The sequence below is a fragment of the Tripterygium wilfordii genome, chromosome 11 (genome assembly GCF_013401445.1).
Source record: "Tripterygium wilfordii isolate XIE 37 chromosome 11, ASM1340144v1, whole genome shotgun sequence".
NCBI classification, from domain to species: domain Eukaryota; kingdom Viridiplantae; phylum Streptophyta; class Magnoliopsida; order Celastrales; family Celastraceae; genus Tripterygium; species Tripterygium wilfordii.
The window spans coordinates 2,847,571-2,867,771 of record NC_052242.1 but is presented as its reverse complement, the minus strand read 5'-3'; the positions used below and the strand labels follow the sequence as shown (position 1 = coordinate 2,867,771).

The window sequence follows — 20,201 nt, the reverse complement described above, 5'->3', positions numbered from 1 at the left end:
GTATTCGTTCTTGTCTGGCATATTTTGCAGGGCCGGCCCTAGCTTGTTTGGTGCTCAAAGCGGCGTGGTAAAGTGGTGTCCTATTGAAAAAAAAATCGCAAAGGGAGATAGTACTTATATGAAGTGAGATGAAATTATGGTTTATTTCTGGTTGGGCTTGTAGTGTAATGTAGATTTTGGGATGGGATAAACAATGTTATTAAAATCGATCCGCGATAATAATTTTTGAAGGTCTAACCAATTGGCCCGAATGATCAAAGATTGAATCGCATATTTTGTAAATGGTTTGTAAACGGAAGCATTATATGTTCATAATTTATGCATTCATAATGTGTGTATAATTAGGTGGTATGGAGAAAAGTGAGGATTATAACTAGGTGGCATAGGAAAATGTGGGGATCATAATTAGATGGCATGTGGATAATGTGTTCATAATTAGATAGCATGAGAAAAAATGAGGATCATAATTAGGTGGCATAGGGAAAATATGGGGATGACATATCATTTTGGTTTTGTAAATTTATTTATAAATAATAATAATAGTACAATAAAATCTGGTGCCTTGGGCCGGCCCCGGTGCCGAAAGCCCTTGCTTTGACTGCTTTGCCCAAGTTTGATTCTTCGATCAAATCTCAACCTCGCTTTGTAGTGCTACCTTGGTATGGTAGAACGAAAAACTTGTGTCCGTATTTGGGTGTCATTAAACTCTACTCGTGGTATTAGAATGGTGAAATAAAACCCTTCCAGTTCGCGGCTCATCCATGACTTATTGCACTTCATGGGTAACCGTAGACTTGAAGCGGATTGCTATAGCTTTGCGTCATTGTGGGCGAGTTCAAGCTCCCAAACTCGGGAAATCGTATCACTCGCATTTGATCAAATCTGGGGTTCATCACGACATCTTTATAGCCAACAATTTAATTTCTATGTACGTTGATTTGACGCTCTTGGATGATGCTCGCAAACTGTTCGATGATATGGTTCACAGAAATGTTGTTACATGGACTACGATGGTCTCCGCATATACTAGTCGCGGAAGACCTTATGAAGCCATCGAGCTATATTTGAAGATGTTAGAATCTAAAACAGATGAGGAACCCAATGGCTTCATGTACTCTGCCGTGCTGAAAGCATGTGGCTATGTGGGTAATGTCGAATTGGGTCGGCTGATTCATAAAAGAATTATTTCAGAAAAGTTAGAGCGTGACACTGTTCTAATGAATACCCTTTTGGACATGTATATTAAATGCGGGAATTTTAATGATGCGAGGGAGATTTTCCTTGACTTTTCAAGTGCGAATTCTACTTCATGGAATACCATAATTTCAGGGTTTTGTAAGGAAGGTTTGATGGAGGAAGCAGTAGGGTTATTTCATAGAATGCCAGAACCAAATGCTGTGTCTTGGAACAGCATCATTGCTGGTTTCGCAGATATAGGCAGTTTGCGTGCGTTGGAATTTGTGTGTATGATGCACCAAGGAGGCCTCAGGCTTGATGAGTTCACATTCCCATGTGCTCTTAAAACCTGCAGCTTTGTTGGTTTGTTGGCAATGGGGATGCAAATTCATGGTTATGTCCAAAAGTCTGGGTTCGAGTCCAGCTATTTCACTCTTTCAGCAATGATCGATATGTACGCAAATTGCAATGAAATAAAGCAGGCAATCAAGATTTTTGATCAATATGCGTGCTGCAACACTTACATCTGTGACAGCCTGGCAATTTGGAACTCTATGCTTTCTGGTTATGTTGTCAATGAATGCAATGTAAATGCTGTCAATCTGCTTTTGCAAATATATCATTCTGGTGTCTCTAAAGATTCCTACTTTTACAGCAATGCTTTGAAGGTCTGCATCAATATACTCAACTTAAGACTGGGACGTCAAGTTCATGGTCTTGTTGTTACTGGTGGATATGAATTAGACTGTGTAGTTGGAAGCATTCTCATTGATCTTTATGCCAGACAGGGTAATATAAAGGATGCTTTTGGACTTTTTCATAGGCTTCCAAAGAAAGATATTGTAGCTTGGTCAGGCTTAATAATGGGGTGTGCTAATATGGGATTGTTACTTGCAGCTTTTTCTCTGTTCAGAGATATGATTAATTTGAATGTTGAAGTAGATCAATTTATTATCTCTAGTGTTCTGAAAGTTTGTTCAAGTTTATCTTCTCTTGGAAGTGGCAAACAGGTTCATGCTCTCTGCATGAAGAGAGGATATGAATTAGAAGAGGTCACCCTCACATCACTTATTGATATGTATTCTAAATGTGGTGAAATTGAGGATGGTTTGGCTTTATTTCTTTCAATGCCAAAAAGAGATGTTGTGTGTTGGACAGGGATCATTGTTGGTTGTGGGCAGAATGGAAGACCAAAAGAAGCGATCAAGTTTTTCCATGACATGATAGGATCAGGGTTGAAGCCAAATGAAGTCACATTTCTTGGTGTCCTTTCTGCCTGCAGACATGCTGGTTTGGTTGAAGAGGCATGGACCATATTTAACTCCATGAAGCCTGATCATGGACTAGAACCTCATTTGGAGCATTATTATTGCATGGTTGATCTGCTTGGTCAAGCTGGATGTACAAAAGAGGCTGAAAAGTTGATTGCTGACATGCCCTTTGAGCCTGATAAGTCCATTTGGGGCTCTATGCTCGAGGCCTGTGCTATTCACAATAAAACTAATCTGGTTAATGTTATAGCTGAACACCTTCTTGCAACCTCAGGAAAAGACCCTTCGATCTATGTTATGCTTTCAAATGTTTATGCAAAATTGGGAATGTGGGACAAGTTAAGCAAAGTGAGGGAAACTGTTAAGAAGTTGGGTAGAAAAGAAGCTGGAATGAGCTGGATTGAGATTTGAAGTTAACCAAAGGTATTAGATGCATTGTACAGTGCACAACAATCCATAGTTAATCAGAGTTAGGCGGTTGCTCCTCAATTCTTGATTTAGTACAATATTAATTTCAATCGGAATTATTGTACAAGACAATAAATGTGCTCAACTATTGGAGTTGGTTATTGAAACGAGTACAGGCATGATGCGATTGAGTTTCTCTTAAGAAATCATTCCCAGGCATACCCCTTCTTTTTGGGCAATGAGTCATAGTTGGCTGCTGGAAGAATGTGGAGAATGAAAACGGAATGAATGGTTGGATGTTAGGATTTTTGTAAATGAACAAAAGGAGGAATTAATGGGGTATTTGCTTTCTTGAGTAGGCTCTTCTGTGCTTTCCAAGATGCAGCTTGTGACCCAGCGTGGGAAAAGGATGCTGAACTGCATACTTTCGTGTTCGAGAAATTGTCAAAATAAGCAGGCAGCACTGCCAATCTAAGCTTTCTTGAAGGGGTTGTGCTGTTCGGATAGAGATTGTTCATCAAGACTACTGCTTCTAGAGATTGATGACTACTTTAGCTAGTGGAGGTCAGGTCAGGTTTGCTATGGTATTCCTGTTGCTGCCTCTTACTGCCCTTTCCTTCTCATCTTAATTTGGCTATACTATTATGAAGCTAGCTACCAATGTTAGCTTCACATGAGAGCCTCTTTCGACATTTTTTTCCTATTTTTTTATTCTAATTTTGCAAGTGGTTTTTGTGATGGCAGAGATGTTATTTAAAAATCACTGTAAATTACTGAAGTCTTGTGGCAATTTAAATAAGCTCTGAAGTGTCATTTCTTATATGAAAAATGAGGGTTTACTATGAGGTGTCAATTTTACTGAAAAGTGGAAATTAGAGGGTCTCAGTTGCTTCTGAATGGATTGGGATAGTGTCATGCTTACTTCAGCTATTTAGAGTTATGAATTGGCTGCTTCTACTACTATAAATTGCCAATCCAAGTTTTTCTTGCTAGTGCCCTGGTTGGTTGATCAGACATAACAAAAGAATTGATGTGATGCAATCTTTCTATTTGTTTGCACAGAAAGGTGCTTTTTTCGCATTCTAAACTTCTTAGTTTTTAGTGTGACGTCTTATTCCCAAGGAAACTGGAGCGAAGAAAGTGGACTGTGCATTCAGGCGGAGATAACACAAATTCTCTGGTTCTGATAATGTGATTTAGGCTTTATTTACTAGGGGAACACCAACAATGTATCAATGAATATACCTTGCCAAACGCAAGTGCTGTCTGCTAAGATAGAAAATTTTCCTATGATAATGGCTTGGAATGGAAATATTAGTGAAAATTTCTTAGTTTTTATTTTCTTACATCAGGGACTGATTGCTTCATCTATGTTGAGCCTTTTATTATTCTCGAATCCTTGTATTGAACTTTTTTTTCAATAAGCAGCATAGTTTTGGTTTATAAACAGATGCTGTGCATTCTATGGGCTTACCGGCGTATTCTTTGAGAGATAATTTATTGCATGCTGTCTTATATCTGTTGAAATGTTTTTCTATATTTCTTCTAGGTATCTTCTGTTCTGAAATACAAAGAAGGTGCAAAATGCAAATACATTGTCCAAATTCAATAGCTGGACAACATTTTGGTGTGGGCAAAGGTAGTATAATTATGTTTTTGTTTTCTTTTGATAAGTTAATTTATGGCTTCCAGTTCATTTAAAGGAAACAATTCATTTGGAACAACTTTTTGCTAGTTAATATGTAATCTGATAACAAAATAGGTACAGTTTTGCACAGAAAAAATTGATGTTTCTGTTGCATTTTCAGTACTCTGTTATTAGTGGTTACTTGATTTTGAGGCTAATGGTGGTCTTAACCAACAGCATACTCTGTGGTACGCTATTTTTCCGTACTAATATTACTGACTAGCCTTTCACAGTTGGTGTTGCACCATGTCTGCTATAATATGTTTTCTCAGAAACTGGTCAGAGGATTAAGGATTCCAAATGTCCATGATGACGCAATGATAATCTTATATTGGTTTGATTCAATTTCTGCATTTGAGGCCTGCTCTATTCAGTTCAGTCTTTCCTTTTGTAGACCAGCAATGGGGGGCTGTAGCTGGATTCCTGGATGCAATAATATTCATTCGTCACTTTGATTCCCATAGTGTCCGGAGAGATCCAAGGTACTCAATTCACTTTTACTCAACTCTTTGGAGATCTAATGGAATGGAATGATAGGAATATATATTAAAAAATGCTCTGGGGTAAAATCAAGAAGCTTGGTAAAACAATCATCTATTGAATAGGAGTAAAAATGTAGGTGGGTTCTTACCAATTCTGTTTTATACTGGTCATTGATCTGGCCTAAGACAAGATGATCAGCGTGTTGCGGCCCTAACTGCATGGTCATAGCTCGTAGGTTGGTGTGAATGAGCTTGAAGACTAACCTGTGAATATTTTATTCGTCCACCAGACTTGAAAGGGACCTGATTTACAACTTTGATTATAGATGGATGTTTACCTGTTTTTAGTGCCTGACTTTTTTTCGATCTTTAGTAGGTAAAATAAATTCAATTGATGCAAACATGACTTCTAACCCCAACGTTTGTACCTAGAGAGAGCTTTTTTAAAATTAGGCATTAGAATTAGGTAAGCCTAAGAGTAGGAGCTCTTGAGATCCTATTGGCCCTGTCTTCCACTACTGCTTGGATTTACTAACTTAGTACAATAGACAAAGTAGTGAAGTGGGTGCAACAGTCCTTTACCAATGGCACATTTTGGGCTATCCTGGATTGAATAAGATGAAGTCTTTGCAACAAGCATGGCCATATTGAGGCACTGAAAATAGACCTGAGAATTTCCCACGATACCCTCAAGTGTTGACTGAATCTTATGCATATCCTGTGATGCCCTTGGATGAGTTAGCAAGGAGGTGTTGACAATTGTGCAACCCAGTTTGGAACATTGTAGTGCATTTTGCACAGTTACAGGATGTAGAAGTCGATATTTGATGAGGTTTTCTTGACGTGGACACCAAATTTGGTTTTTGAAGTAAGATGGTGTTAGAATTCACATGAATTGCAATGAAGTTGATGTAAATGTTGGAGAAAGACACCTCCACACAAGATCCCGCATTGAAAAAAATTAGAGAATTGTGAAGGGCTTATAATACAATGCATGGACTCAATCTTCTGAGATATAGCTTTTGAGAAAGAATGGTCTCTCGTCCATTGAATAATGAAGGAATTGCTGAAGGGTTTAATTATTGGGTAGTATTTGAGCTCTTAGCAGCAGCCATGAGAGTTTCAAGATGATGAGAATGCAAAAATCACCTGCAACTACTTTTAGAATAATGTCAATTCACTTTTTTTTATGAGAGGCTTGATTTATCATTAACAATAGCTTGTTCAAATGGACCAGCCTGAAGCTTTTGATTAGGTTTATAGGTAAACATTGCACGAGACTTGGGGTATATATAATCCTTTTTAGCACCATGATTAAACGACAGTACGGTAGGAGTACCTAAATCAGGCCCTCCAATGGAAAGCACAATTATTTCATGGTCAAAAAAGGAAGGAAGGATCTTCTTATACAACTAAAATGGTCCCATAAATCAAGTCCTGGTCCAGCAATTGAACCTAACCCCAAAGCCACAACAATAAGGAGCCAGAGGAACATGGTGTGTTCTAGTGTGAGATATCAAAATCTAGGCCCCACCAAACCAACGTATTGTCCCTAGTAGCACTATGAGCCCTGATCCCACTCTTGCAGTTAGAGTCTTGAATACTAGTCTTCTTTCTCATGCTACGGCTTTTTCTTCTTCATTCATCCTCCCCCCCTCCTCCTAAATGTACATTATTATGACTGCTTGAGTTTCTGGCTTTAGGCATTTGTTTTTATCTCTTTTTATCTTGTGACTGTAAACCTTAAAAGTATGGTGGTCCACTCATTTTGACAAACCAGTGAGACCACTTTTTAGTTTTAATGGCCTAATATGACTACACACACGGCCTCTATGATTGTCCAAGCTTTGGAATTGGAGACCCAAAGATAGGTTGATTGGTCATTTTCATGTATTTTATTGGTTTCCTCACTAATGTTATTTTTATTTTTTGTGGAAAAAAGGTTCACTGAATTAGTATTATGATTTGATACTTTGTAGTGCTTATTATGCCCATACTGAGTTGCTTAGCTTTCTTGTCGAGCATCAAGAAAAAACCAAATCATGAGACAATGAGTACAAAACAAGAGTCAGAACAATATATTAAACCTAGAGTGAATGAAAAATTTTACCAGAAATCAAGAATTTACGCGTGACCGTCAATGCAGGCTACAAGACAAAGGCAGGACACAAATGCTAAAGCAAGCTCAGCCTGTACTGATGGAGAAGTTGGTGTCTGAACCTGCGGTGGAGAACAACAAACTACAAAAAGTATCAGCGCAGCTTTCACTCAGGTCTGTCTACTAGTATTATGAATATTTACATTGACAATTTAGCTAAACAAAAAGGTACTCTTAGCATCTGACCTGGTAACTAGGTCAGCATGCTTTGAAGCTGACTTGGGTATTGCCAAAAAGAAACAAAAGGTGCCCTTACTGCAAATGATTTCTCAAAGGTGTCAATGAAAATCATGTTCACCAACTCAATTTTACTGTTAAATTAAGTTGGTAGCTACAATAATCCCCTGCTCAACTCTCACATCAAGATTATTTGAATTTTGAACACCACATCCATTTTTTGAGCTTCAAAGTTCTTGTATTGAGTTTGGCATTGTTTCCTTTTTACTTGCCTTGGCTTATCTTCCCTATATTTGTAAAACTTTTATGCAAAAGTAACAACAAACAATGCTCCCAAACCTAATGTTCTTGGAAATGATTCAACCGCACTTGAGAATTCAGATTTCAGATTGAAAAAAGTTTCTTTGTTATAAAATTAATGTGCCACTATGTGCAATTAATGTCCTGGGTTGGGTAAGTCACCTTGTAATTCAACAAGTCACGATTCCATTTCTACCATGCCTTTTCTTTGTATAAAATTCATGTGCCCTATGTGCAATTAATACCCTGTATTGGGTTGGGCAAGTCCTGCTGTAATTTAATAAACCTAAAGCTCTTTCTCCCAAGTTGCTCGCTTGCATCCATAAACATTAGCTATTAAATTAATCTTGTTGACCACAACCCAGAAAACTCCATGTATGAATCTACCATTCAGAGCATAAACATACCAAAGAACAATAAGACAGTATAGAAATTTCTTACATTATAATAGATAAAATGAGAAAGACAAAGGATTGATCAAAAGCAGTCACTAAAACCCTCCATACATAACAACAAAACAAGGCAAAATAGCTTTAGGATTGAACACATACAACTCGTCTAAGTTAGAGTATAAACCCACAGCACCAGCCACTGAGTCGTACTCGTCCATGCTTCCCTCCATGCCCTTCTTTACCCTCCCCGCAATCACCCTGCAGACCAGCATTGCCCTCTTGTCATTACCATCCTCTGCTTCGGCCTTGTCATGGGCCTTACCGCTTGTCGCGGTGGTTAAAATTCCATTTTCATTGTCACCTTCACTGGACACTTCAGGGATCTTGAACCCATTCTTGATAATGCTACAAACTTTGCAGTTTGGGATTGAGTTGCACAAGTTGGAGGAACCATTTAGGCCTAGTGAGCATGTAAATGTGGTGCAATGGAACCTGAGGAGTTCATTGCCGTCAGCTATACATCTTGGGTGTTTCCTTGGGTGTTTGTTGGCCTTTTCTTTGATGGATTCTCGGTATTCTTCGAATTTGGAGATGGTCCTTTGTGTGTTCTGGACTTTGAGGATGCGGTCTATTTTGCAGACTGGATTTTGTTTCTTTAGCCAGCTTGATTGGAATATGATCTCCACTATGTTCTTGCTTGTGTCTTCTGGACCCAGTTCAGAAACTGCATATAGTTGTCTAAACTTTTGTCAAATTTAGAAAAAGGGTCATAGTGCATTGATATGGGAAATTAATGAACTATTCTATCAGACATTACGAAATATTCATCACAAATATTTTCAATGAACATTCAGAGAAGAATTACAAATAACAGAAAATTAGAATCTTTTTCAATTGAAGATATACTATAATTTCAAGATTTTGATAATTCATAATTGCAGTAGAAATGGAACAATTACCTGCATGCATAACAGCTTGATGAAGCTCCAGATTTTCAGGTTTCATGAAGATCTCACCACATTCAGGACAAGGACAAATGGTGCTCCTCTCTCTAGTGAATCCAAGAACAGGATCAACCACCATTCTACACTCATAACAGCCGGAAAATCTTCTGAATGGCATTCCTCTAAAAGACCCTCCAATGGAGGAATTGGAAGATGGAGAGAATGAAGAGTTTGTTGTAGAAACAATCCCATTGAGTTCATGTAAAGGAGTTTTCATGACCCGTCTAGAAGATTCATTATTGATTGAACCCATAGAAGTCCTCTTTCTCCGAACTTCAGGGGATGGTGTTACTGCTTCAGGCCTGTGCATGACCTTTGTGTTGCTGCATAATGACCCTGAACACTTCATTTTCTTGCATTTCTTGTTAGCCTCCTCTGTAGCTTGTTCTTGACGGTTCTGCTTTTGCTCTTTGTTTTGCTTCTGATGCTTCTCTGGCTTCTGATTTTCATGCTTCTCTGGCTTCTGTTGTTGCTGCAGTTTCTGAGGTTGGAGGTATTTAGAGGTGAAAAGCCCTCTCATAACCGTCCAGGAAGGTGATTTCTCCAATTTTTGAGCCTTTTTGTTCTGGTCTTCTTGGATTTCCTTCATTGGGTTTTTTGGGTTTCTGGGTCTAGCCATTGATGACTGTAAAAAGTGTATAGCTTGAGCTAGATTGCTTGAAATTTTGTTTTAGAATCTCAGATGGGAAGGCATTAAAGACTATTGATGCAGAGAAGTGGTGTGGTGGGAGAACTTAAATGAGCAGCTTAGGTAAGGTCATTTTGTAGCCTATTCCAAGATTTGGGAGGTTGTGGGGCTTTTATGATATGTACCTATTTTGGTTTTATATATTAAGTGCTCTGCTTATGACATGTTTCTTTACTTCTTAATCAACATCTGCCGTTCCGTTACAAGAGAGAGACTCTTTGATTCACGATTGATTAGGTGCAGAAAAGCTTAATGGGCCCCTCCTTAACTTACTGGATGGGCCTTCTTTATTGTCCAGTAAGCTACTTCTGCCCTGTAGAGTGAGGAGATTGGTCAACAAACTGGACGGTCATGATTTTTACTCAATCCCACAAGATTACTCGGGGATAGGGTTTCTACAGTAGAAATCATTGTAGTGATCATCACATATGTCTAATATGTTTATCAAATTCAAAAAATTATGTGGATTCCACACTGTTAAAGAAGACATCTTGCGATTAAAACGACAGGGAAAGTGCACTGATTTCTACTGTAGGAGCCCCTAATCCTAGATTTTGTAATGGTGGAAATTTATACTGTCCATGGTTCATACTTCATAGCTGTCTCAACTCAGATTGCATTACCTTTCTTAATCTATGAAGGAGGCTGACCTATCTGATGATTTTACTTTTCTTAATCCTCAGTTTATAAAATAAAACAATTAGGCCCGCTGACAGACAGCTTTATTATGTGGTATATTTGGGGCTAAGTGCAACACATCATCAAAGAAGGTGCACACTAATTGCACCATAATGGTGCCTGTTTTCGGGAAGGAAAAGCTGCACGATTCCTTTTGCCTCAAAATCATGCGAGAGACCATATCCATATGCCTAAGCGAATAAAGTTCTTTACTTTTGATTAACCCAAATAATAAGAAATCAACACCATCAATGTTACTGACTGTTCTTTTCAAATCTCTTAACTCTGTGACAACGTTCGTGTATTTTCATATTTTGCACTTTACACTTTGCCTTCATTTGTAAAACAGCACTTAAAGAGAAAGATCAAACTAGTGACCGTTGATCACTTGGTTAAGTACTTAAGTTCAAATTTAAATATATACAGTATCCCTTTTAGGTAGCGGTGGCAAAATTATGTTTAATCCGAATGAATGAATTTGTCTGATCCGGATTAAATCAAGTTTGTACATAAATTATATGTCCAAGATCATAGTCTAAACACAAAATTTCTTTTTGGTTTAAAACTGGGTTTTGGTCCAAACATAGAAATCTTGTTTGGACCTTAACCCGGATTATGTTATTATCTAGTTTACTTGTTCGGATTTAAACCAATCCAAATTTGGTCAATTACGTACGTTCAAAATTAAATTCGGCTTAGGGTCCTGACATGTAAATATTTCGTAAACACGTGATGTTGTCCGACCCGAAACTGATTTTTTTTTGTCATCCCTACTTTTGGGCTAGTAGCTTAATTCTTTGAAAAAAAAATAGTTCTTGTGCTTGGGCTGTTGGGCCTTATTCAGTTATTTGTATCGACAAAAACGAACAATCTTAACTGGTCGAGTATAATATACGACACTATGGACTGGTTGGTTTACACGGCCCAGAACCTTATTGTTCAAATATGGGCCAAACCCGTGGGCAAATCCCTAGGACTTCAAAATGAGCCGTATTACACGATTCACAGTTGGGGCCCAATGGGCCCAATTACAGAGGCCCATTACATTCAAGCAAGTTACTGGAGAGCGCCAACAGGCATTTTAAAAAAGTAAAATGCTCGTATTTCTCTCTCTCCTCGACTCCTGCGCTCTCTCAGCTATGGCATGGCTGTGCTTTCGATATCTCAATGTCAGATTTTCTTCTCAGGAACTGCAACGAAACTCGACTTCCCTCGAATTTAATCATGCCCTCTGTTTCTTCTGATTTTACCGTATTTTTGAAGTTACCCCTCTCCGAACAGAAATGCCGGTGAGATCTGGCAATGGACAGGGAGGCTAACCTTCCGGTCCCATCTGTGCAACCAACCGCTTCGAAGAATATAGTCCCTCAGATAGCTAATTCAGACAGGACATCATCGGCTTCTTCATCGCTCTCCTCCTCCTCTCCTCCGCCGGATTTTCTCCGGCATGTTCAAGCGGCATTCAAGCGACACCGCCCTCTCGGTACCACTCTTCTCTATCCATATGCAAGCACGCCTTATACATAGTCATAATTTTGTTCTGATTTTTATGTATCTCAATGAATGCAAGCTTATTTTCACTGACTGAAAATTAGGGTTTCAAAACGAAGAGTGTAGATAAATTTGAATTTGATTTCAATTTTTGCTATATTAATTATGTAGCTATATTTTATTGTTATTTTGTCAAGCGGAGATGGAGTATTATTTGTTGAAGTAGATAGCTTCATTGTGTTTTTTTTTTACTGTTTTAACTATTTTGTGGTCTTAAATTTGTGCCAGGCAACTCATTTCAAAAAGAAAAGAAAATTTTGTGCAAATTAACAGCCTTTAATTTACTATGGTGATTAAGTTAGCTGCCCAGGTATTTCCTCCAGTAATTATGTTAAGAACTCTGTATCACCCGAGTTATTGGTGAAGTAAAATCCTAGGATTTGGAAGGTTGAAATGAAGTTTGAACTATCCAAATTAGTCAATATTTGCTTCAGTGCTTATGTTAAGATGCTAGTACTGCATGATTTCCTTGTGAAGTTAAATCCTAAAATTTGGGAAGTAGGATGCTAGTATTACCTTTCTTTGTGAACTCAGCCCAACATTTTCCAATTTTGAATATGTTGCCCAGACATGCCTAATTGTGTTTGCTTTTTATCTCTTTAAATTGACGAATCTTCAGGTACAATGCAGTCAAGTAGTATAGGACCTAGGCGTATGTTTGTTCCCCAACATGAAGCATCTAGCAGCGCAGCTTCCAATGTGGGCTCTAAGGTGGACACTGAGAAGTCCCATGATGTTATTTCACGGAGCCAAAGTCATGCTTTGAGAAATTCAGTGGTACAACCAAAAACTGAAGCAACTGTTGTTGGGGAAACTTTGGAAGATGCATCAATTACGACACCTTCCATTTCCGGCACTCTCACCAAAACCTTTGAAGATGGTTTTAACCCATTTGGTGTTCAGACAGCTCAATTCAAGCCCATTGCTGGTCATAAAAATGACAATGTGAAATTGCCGTCGCATGTTGAGCCTCAACACCTTGATGGTGAGAAAAAAGGTGAAGTTTCAAGTGGAATGCATACCAGTTCTCAGAGTATTTCATCTATCCCTTTTCCTTTTGACTGTAGCTTTTGCTTTTGATCTTTACCTGTTATTATTCAGCTGCTGTCACTGGGACATGTTGCCAAAAATTTTGAGTTATAGCCAATGCTGTTTAATTCTGGAACCTCTCACCATACCCCCAATATATTGTCCCTTCTCTTTCAATATGCAGGGGCCGATGTTCAAATGGCCATTGAATTGGAGAACTTATCATCTCATATGGATTCACTTGCATTGACAGAAATGGAATGGGATGCAGGCAATCAAGCAGAGGTATCAACTCTCATCAATCACGTGTCAAGTAAGCATAATTTCCAGAACCCAGAACTGGATATCAGCTTAAGATCTGAAGGCGGGGACCGCGGGGTATCAGCTTCATTGTCAAAAGGGAGTATAGTTATTCAGGACCAGTTGCACGAGTTCAGAAGCTTTTTAAGCCAACCTGCCACTCAATTTTCAGTTGCTGGGCCACTTTGTGCTACCACAACGAATGTTCATTCAACTTCGGCACCCATACTTAATTCAATGACCTATAGTTCTCAGTTGCATCCAGATACTGGTTCTCATGCCAGAGGGCAGAGTGTGGGGGATTGCAATTCGAATTCTCAACGTCTATCTCAAAGGAATATGGTTTCGTCACATAAGGACACCTTTGGTACATTGATTAACCAGACAGGTATTGCAGCTCAGGTTTCTTCATTAGCTACTGATAATCATGTGGGAGTTAATGAGTGCGACTCATCTAAGAAGCAAGAAGACTGTGTGCCTAAGGAGAATGAAATGCCAAAGAATCCCTCTGCTCGTGTTGATGACTTAGGTGATGCACAACCTCGGGCTTCATTGTCTGATGTGAAGTTGGAGCCTTCAAAGTCAGAAAAACAGCAAAGGGTTCCAAGTGGTAAAGGTACAACAGTGCCTCGTAAAAAAAATTATGATCCAGACTTGTTCTTCAAAGTCAATGGAAAGCTTTACCAAAGACTTGGCAAGATAGGCAGTGGAGGTAGCAGTGAGGTCCACAAAGTCATCTCATCAGACTGTACAATATATGCACTTAAGAAAATCAAGCTCAAAGGTCGTGATTACGCAACAGCTTATGGGTTTTGTCAGGAAATTGAGTATTTAAACAAGCTGAAGGGAAAGAACAACATTATACAGTTAGTTGATTATGAGGTACTAATTTTCAACCTAGATTTGTGTATTTACTAGTATTATAATGTAATGAATGAAAATTTTAATACAATCATTATGATTCCTACCCTAACCTTTTAATCATTTGTTATATATTTGGAAATACTGTGCACATAAAATTTTATTAGGCTGTAATAGAGAGGGCTGTTCCACTTTGAATGCTTCAATGTTATGGGAACATTCATTTAAAATTTTAAATGGGTGTATGCACTCATCTGTCCACGTTAATTCTTTGTTGGCAATACAGGTAATCAATCAAACAATTGTTCTCCCCTTCATAATGGACTAATATTAGGCACTAGTAACCAAAATACTTATTCCAGTTCATGCATTTCTCTCTTTGGCCAAAATACTTCATCAGTAATGATGGCTGATGCACTTGTTCCTTTAGAGGTTGTTATGTAAGTATATGGGCTTCCAGCATATACAAAGAAGAAAAACCTTATTTGTTGAAAGACAATTTCTTCTTTTAAATTTAAACCTTGTACTGCCATCTTAATTTTCTTCAGGCTTTCATTTTATGAAGTTTTAGAACCTGAAAAAATTGATTCTGGATTTACATGTTTAATAATACTCCAAACCTTTCTCTTGGTATCAGGTGACAGATAAAACCTTGCTCCGGGAAGTCATGAGTGGCTCCATGAATTATAAGGATTGCAGAGTCAAGGATGATGGATGCATATACATGGTACTTGAATATGGCGAAATTGATTTAGCTCACATGCTGTCGCAGAAATGGAAGGAACTGGATGGCTCTGACCAGACCATTGATGATAACTGGCTTCGATTTTACTGGCAGGTCTTTAATTTAAACCTTATCCTTCGTACTGGTTACTCGTTGTTTTTTATATTTTAGTCTTCGATGTATTTTTCTTGTAACAATAATTGTTCTAGACATCAGGTTGAGTAATGAAGGAATATCCACTTGGTGCACTCCTAACATTATTCATTAAAGATTCATGTAGCCAACCCTCAATACTTGAGGTTAAGGCTTTATGATATTATTGACAAGGAATGTGATTGTTATACTTCTATACTTGTAAGCAGGGTAACCCTTTTCTTTTTTCTTTTTCTTTTTTTGTATTTTCTCCATATTCATTTTCTCCTACATTCAGGATAGGAATATACGCCTCAGCCACTATACAATTTTGGTTCTGTGATTGTTGAATTGCCTAGTGCCATCATGTTATTCTCCTACCTTTGATCCCCCTAAACAACAGAGTATAGTCATTGAGCATAACTTTAAAATCGTATTACTATTTCATTATGTGGAAAATTGAATTGATTTTCACCAACATTTGCAGCAAATACTGCAAGCTGTAAATACAATTCATGAAGAGCGTATTGTGCACTCTGACCTGAAGCCAGCAAATTTTCTTCTTGTCAAAGGTTCTCTCAAGCTGATTGATTTCGGTATTGCGAAGGCAATAATGAGTGATACAACCAATATACAAAGGGATTCACAGGTAACCTCCATTTATGCACTGCTTATTTATTCTGATGCATACTGGAATCATTGTGATGTCTTTCATATGGTGTTAGATGTTTTCTTCATCTCTTTTTCATTTATCTATTTTATATCTTTTTTTTTGAGGAATTTCAAAGGCTGGAGAGGTTTTAATATAGTGTCAGATGTATGGTTGAAGGAAAATATTTAATCAACCATGCCTTCATGATTTTGGGACTTCTCAAAATTGTTTTTTAGTCGAATATGCCTTCATGACTATGTTATTTACCTGATTTGGTCATTGTAGTCACCGATCAGACTTAAGAGTGCCTTTAAATTTATCATGCTCTTTTAGCTTCGCTTTTATCTGCTGGAACTGCAGGTTGGTACTTTGAGCTACATGTCTCCTGAGGCATTCATGTGCAATGAAAGTGATGCAAATGGAAACACTATTAAGTGTGGTCGGCCATCGGACATTTGGTCGCTTGGCTGCATACTTTATCAGATGGTATATGGGAGAACCCCCTTTTCTGAGTACAGAACATTCTGGGCTAAATTCAAAGTTATAACAGATCCAAACCATGAAATAACATACGAACCAGTTTCGAACCCATGGCTTCTTGATCTGATGAAAAAATGTCTGGCCTGGGATCGCAATGAAAGGTGGCGGATACCTCAACTACTTCAACATCCTTTTCTCGTGCCCCCTGTCCCACTGCAACCATCTTTATCGCAATACAACGGCTGCAAACTGCTTCAATTTATTGCTGAATCTTGTGCCAATAACCAGGAAGCTGCCATGCTGTCCAGTCAGCTCAAGCAACTATTGGTTGACCCAGTTATACCTCTACCATCTCAGTCATTTCCTTCTCAACAATGTGAGTTTCTTTCACAAATTTCATCGCTTTGCTCTCAGCTTCATGATTGTTTAGCGAAAATTAGAGGGCAGAACTAAAAATGAAAGGTTGTAAATCACCATGTGTAAATGTATCCACTTTGTGAATTCCTCTTTTGGTGTAGAAGGAGCTGGGGATGATCATGCTCACATGTTTTCCCCTTTTGGTTGTACTATATATTATCGTTTCTGCTGTGTTATGGCGTTTGGGAGAAGCTACACTCAGAAACGATTTATTTAACGACCATGTTTTTCGGTTGCAGAATGGGTATTGCCCATGCACATTATGCAAATAAGCTTGTCCCCTTTGTTTACTTTGTACAGAATTTAGGGTCACATAAGATAAGTTCAAATTCTATCTGCCAGTTTGGTCTTATAAGGCAATTGTGTGCTTCATCCAAGTGGATATTCTGGGATTTCGTCGAATTGCGACCAGTAGGCAAATTAAATGCATTGATTCTTCGTCTTTTTCAGTGTAATCTGTGGGAGGTAGTCAGTGGTCTGTACAAGCCCACAGAGCCAAAAGTAATGTATTTTCCTCCCAACTCTTTTTGGAAGCAAATATTTGTAAAATTTAAGACAGGATGTAAGAGTACCACAAGGACAAGGAAGGAGTTAAAAACGTATGAAATTGTCCTTTTGTTGTTCGAGCTCAAATAATCAAATCAGCTTATGGAAGTACCAGATCCCTGCTGAAGCCCAAAAGATAAACCCGAACACAAATGGTGGATCTCAAATTTGTATGGAGAAAATAATGCAGATATCCTCCAACTCGAGCCAATCAAACATGGCAGCTGTAACTACAATGAGAACTCATCCAGTCATCCAGATCATACCATGTAGATTGTTATTTCTACTTTTAGAAAGCAGAGCTAATGCTTTGCTTTCAAAGACCTGTGAGGCACTATCATTGATATTAGTGATGCAGCGAGACCCGTACATGCCCAAGGGAAGGTGGGTACACCACTAACAGAACACACAGGCCCACATGGACAGGGGGCAAATCCTCAGGCCTAAGCCCAGCTCACAAGATTGGACCTAACTATCCATTAGAAAACCAGTTGATTAATGTTAGGTTTGCCCAACTTATAAACTAGACATTGAACCCCTTCGCTTCCGATGTGGGATTCCCGCATCATTCCCTCCCACTTAAAACGTGCACGCCCTCATGCATGTCTAGCCTAACCCACTGGCCCGCCACATAGACCAACGCCAGCCCGTCAGACAGACACAGGCACACTCCCGAACCCGGGCTTCGATACCAAACTGATGCAGCGAGACCCGCACACGCCCAAGGGAAGGTGGGTACACCACTAACAGAACACACAGGCCCACATGGATAGGGGGCAAATCCCCAGGCCCAAGCTCAGCTCACAAGATTGGACCTAACTATCCATTAGAAAACTGGTTGACTAATATTAGGTTTGCCCAACTTATAAACTAGACATTGAACCCCTTCACTTCCGATGTGGGATTCTTGCATCAATTAGCAAAACATATTGTAAATCCACACCCCCATATACACCAACAATATTATCCGTTTTGGATTGTTCGGCTCCCGTGGATATATCAGGCCTGTACGGCTTTGTTTTTTATCATGCCCAAGCAAGTGGGCTAGACCCAACTCACTCAAGTCTAGGAAAAGACCTTGTTAGGGGTTAAGGGTGAGTTTGCTCCTTATGGAGTTGTTCCCACATCTTACTTAAGACTCCCCAGAACTTGTGAGCTGGGTTATGCTAGACTCAACAAGTGGAGACGAGGTCATGTTCAACTGGATAGAATTGCTCCGATACCATTTTGTAATTTGTAAATCCACACTCCCATACACACCAATAATATTGCTCGCTTCTGGTTGTCCGGTTTCCGTAAATACATCCGGTCCGCACGACTTCGTTTCTCCTTAGGCCCAAGCAAATGGACTCGGCCCAACTCACTCAAGCTTCGGAAAAGACCTTATTAGTGGTTAAGGGTGAACTTACTCCTTATAAACAAAAAGTTGACATGAGAATAGGTACATTAGCATTGCTAGGCCCACATCTTACCGATGTGGGACTTAACAAAACAGGCATTGACATCAGAATATGTACATTAGCATTGTATATTTCACATTCCTGAAAATATTTGGTCATTCATCTTTATCAGCAGAAGGAAGTTTGTAAGAGGCTTCAGCACGAGCTTCCTCCAACTTCACTAGGAGCTCTTTCATGAGGGGCGTATTCGTCTTATAAGTCTTTTGTAATATATCCGCTGCCTTGGTCAGAGATATGATAGCATTCTCTGTGAAAGACGACCCAATGATAGTTCCAATGTCCAAGCACGCTATAGGAGATGATGATATCTATTCTACTCATAATGTAAAAGGACCTTGCAACTATTCGATGAAATTACCAAGAGGGAGTGAGAGAGAGACTTGGATGAAAATCTATGGTGGCGAGGAGGCATCAGCCTTTATCTGGGAGGTTTGACACAGTTAAACCATGATCGTGCAGAGCACTCTTCAACTCCTCCATCACTACAGGCGCTAACCCCCTTCTTGGAATACTGCGAACGCAGCTCGACAGCACTAGACGCTTACGAATTGCCAAAGATTGGGACTATTTGCACTCCACAGATTTCCATTCCCACCCCTTTTCACACAAAAATACCAATCTGAAAAACACCCCAAGCGCCAACTTATTTCACATTCCCTCCTTCTTCTCTTTTCTTCCCTCTCCCTCTCTATTTCGTCTCTCACCTCACCTATTACCACATTCTATCAACAATGATGGGCGAAGAGGACATCTCATCTTCGACGATGAGGAGAGCTCCGACGACGAAGAGAGCTCTGACGATGAGGATACCCAGCACCATGTTATCCTTGATTTCTTGTCATTAATAGAGTCAAACATCCCCAGCTGTCCACAGCGTCCGCAAACCATCGCTCTTTCCGCACCATTGACGCCACAATCTTTGTTACCCTCTCATAGATTAGTTCATTTTTATGCTGCTTGTGGGTATATAGAGAGTGCATACAAGGTGTTTGATTTAATGACTGAAAGAGATCTCGTGGCTTGGAATTCTGTGATTAATGGGTTTACTCTTAACAGAAGGTCCACGGAGGCTCTGACTCTTATATGGGACATGACTTTGGAAGGTGTTGAGCCTGATGGGTTCACTAAGGTCAGTTTATTGTCTAATGCATTGCTGGATCTTTGTGCCAAGTATGGGAGCATTAGAGAGGCACAACAAGTTTTTAATGAAATGGGAGAGAAGAATGTGGTTTTCTGGACAACTCTTAGTGTTGCATTAGTTATTAATGGTTTTGTCAAGGAAACACTTGAACTCTTTAGGGAGAGAAAAAGGAGATGATGGTGCCTAGTGAGATTACTTTTGGGATGTCTTTGGGTTTTTTTTTTAAAAAAACATGAAAATGGGTGTATTCAGAATAGGTTAAATTTTAATGGGGTTTCCTAATTTTGAGGTGTGAACGGGAAAACGTGGAGTGCAATTAACCCATAATAGGTCCCACACAACTGAAAATCAACGGGTCTAGATGAGTCGGTGACAATTGCATCTAACAATTTAGTTAGGGGTGGCTTACACGTGGATTCCGGTTCACACAAAAACACGTATTTATGAAATATTTGAATATTTTGACATACTTAATTGAGTAAATTTG

General features: G+C 39.0%; 3 protein-coding genes across 7 annotated transcripts; 2 read left to right on the top strand and 1 right to left on the bottom strand.

The window, feature by feature from the left end:
• Window positions 1-562: 562 nt before the first annotated feature.
• On the top strand, window positions 563-9,175 carry LOC120008634 (pentatricopeptide repeat-containing protein At4g08210). 4 transcript variants are annotated; one of them, XM_038859017.1, is made up of 4 exons: window positions 563-3,424; window positions 4,405-4,494; window positions 7,171-7,296; window positions 9,042-9,175. In XM_038859017.1, the coding sequence occupies exon 1, from the start codon at window positions 762-764 to the stop codon at window positions 2,856-2,858; it is 2,097 nt and encodes a 698-aa protein (XP_038714945.1). In that variant the 5' UTR covers window positions 563-761; the 3' UTR covers window positions 2,859-3,424; window positions 4,405-4,494; window positions 7,171-7,296; window positions 9,042-9,175. The 4 variants fall into 4 exon arrangements, with proteins under 4 accessions (XP_038714945.1, XP_038714946.1, XP_038714947.1 ...); XM_038859018.1 differs by having other exon boundaries at window positions 563-3,439; XM_038859019.1 differs by lacking the exons at window positions 7,171-7,296; window positions 9,042-9,175 and adding an exon at window positions 4,937-4,985.
• Window positions 7,727-9,674, bottom strand: LOC120008636. The gene is made up of 2 exons (XM_038859023.1): window positions 9,011-9,674; window positions 7,727-8,775 (listed from the first exon to the last, which is right to left on the bottom strand). The coding sequence occupies exons 1-2, from the start codon at window positions 9,672-9,674 to the stop codon at window positions 8,150-8,152; spliced, it is 1,290 nt and encodes a 429-aa protein (XP_038714951.1). The 3' UTR covers window positions 7,727-8,149.
• Window positions 9,675-11,518: 1,844 nt separating this feature from the next.
• On the top strand, window positions 11,519-17,336 carry LOC120008565 (serine/threonine-protein kinase MPS1-like). Of its 2 annotated transcripts, none has more exons than XM_038858940.1 (6): window positions 11,519-11,904; window positions 12,592-13,005; window positions 13,186-14,183; window positions 14,800-15,000; window positions 15,506-15,667; window positions 16,031-17,336. In XM_038858940.1, exons 1-6 carry the CDS (start codon window positions 11,724-11,726, stop codon window positions 16,601-16,603), a joined length of 2,529 nt encoding a protein of 842 aa, XP_038714868.1. In that variant the 5' UTR covers window positions 11,519-11,723; the 3' UTR covers window positions 16,604-17,336. The 2 variants fall into 2 exon arrangements, with proteins under 2 accessions (XP_038714868.1, XP_038714869.1); XM_038858941.1 differs by having other exon boundaries at window positions 13,255-14,183; window positions 16,031-17,132.
• Window positions 17,337-20,201: the final 2,865 nt, after the last annotated feature.

Bases quoted from the DNA above. Each gene is read 5' to 3' on its own strand.
- LOC120008636 (XM_038859023.1), bottom strand. From the start codon at position 9,674: ATGGCTAGACCCAGAAACCCAAAAAACCCAATGAAGGAAATCCAAGAA. The intron at 8,776-9,010 runs GTAATTGTTCCA...AACTATATGCAG, and splicing joins TCAAGCTGTTATGCATGCAG to TTTCTGAACTGGGTCCAGAA.
- LOC120008634 (XM_038859017.1), top strand. From the start codon at position 762: ATGACTTATTGCACTTCATGGGTAACCGTAGACTTGAAGCGGATTGCT.
- LOC120008565 (XM_038858940.1), top strand. From the start codon at position 11,724: ATGGACAGGGAGGCTAACCTTCCGGTCCCATCTGTGCAACCAACCGCT. The intron at 11,905-12,591 runs GTACCACTCTTC...ACGAATCTTCAG, and splicing joins CAAGCGACACCGCCCTCTCG to GTACAATGCAGTCAAGTAGT. The intron at 15,001-15,505 runs GTCTTTAATTTA...CAACATTTGCAG, and splicing joins GGCTTCGATTTTACTGGCAG to CAAATACTGCAAGCTGTAAA.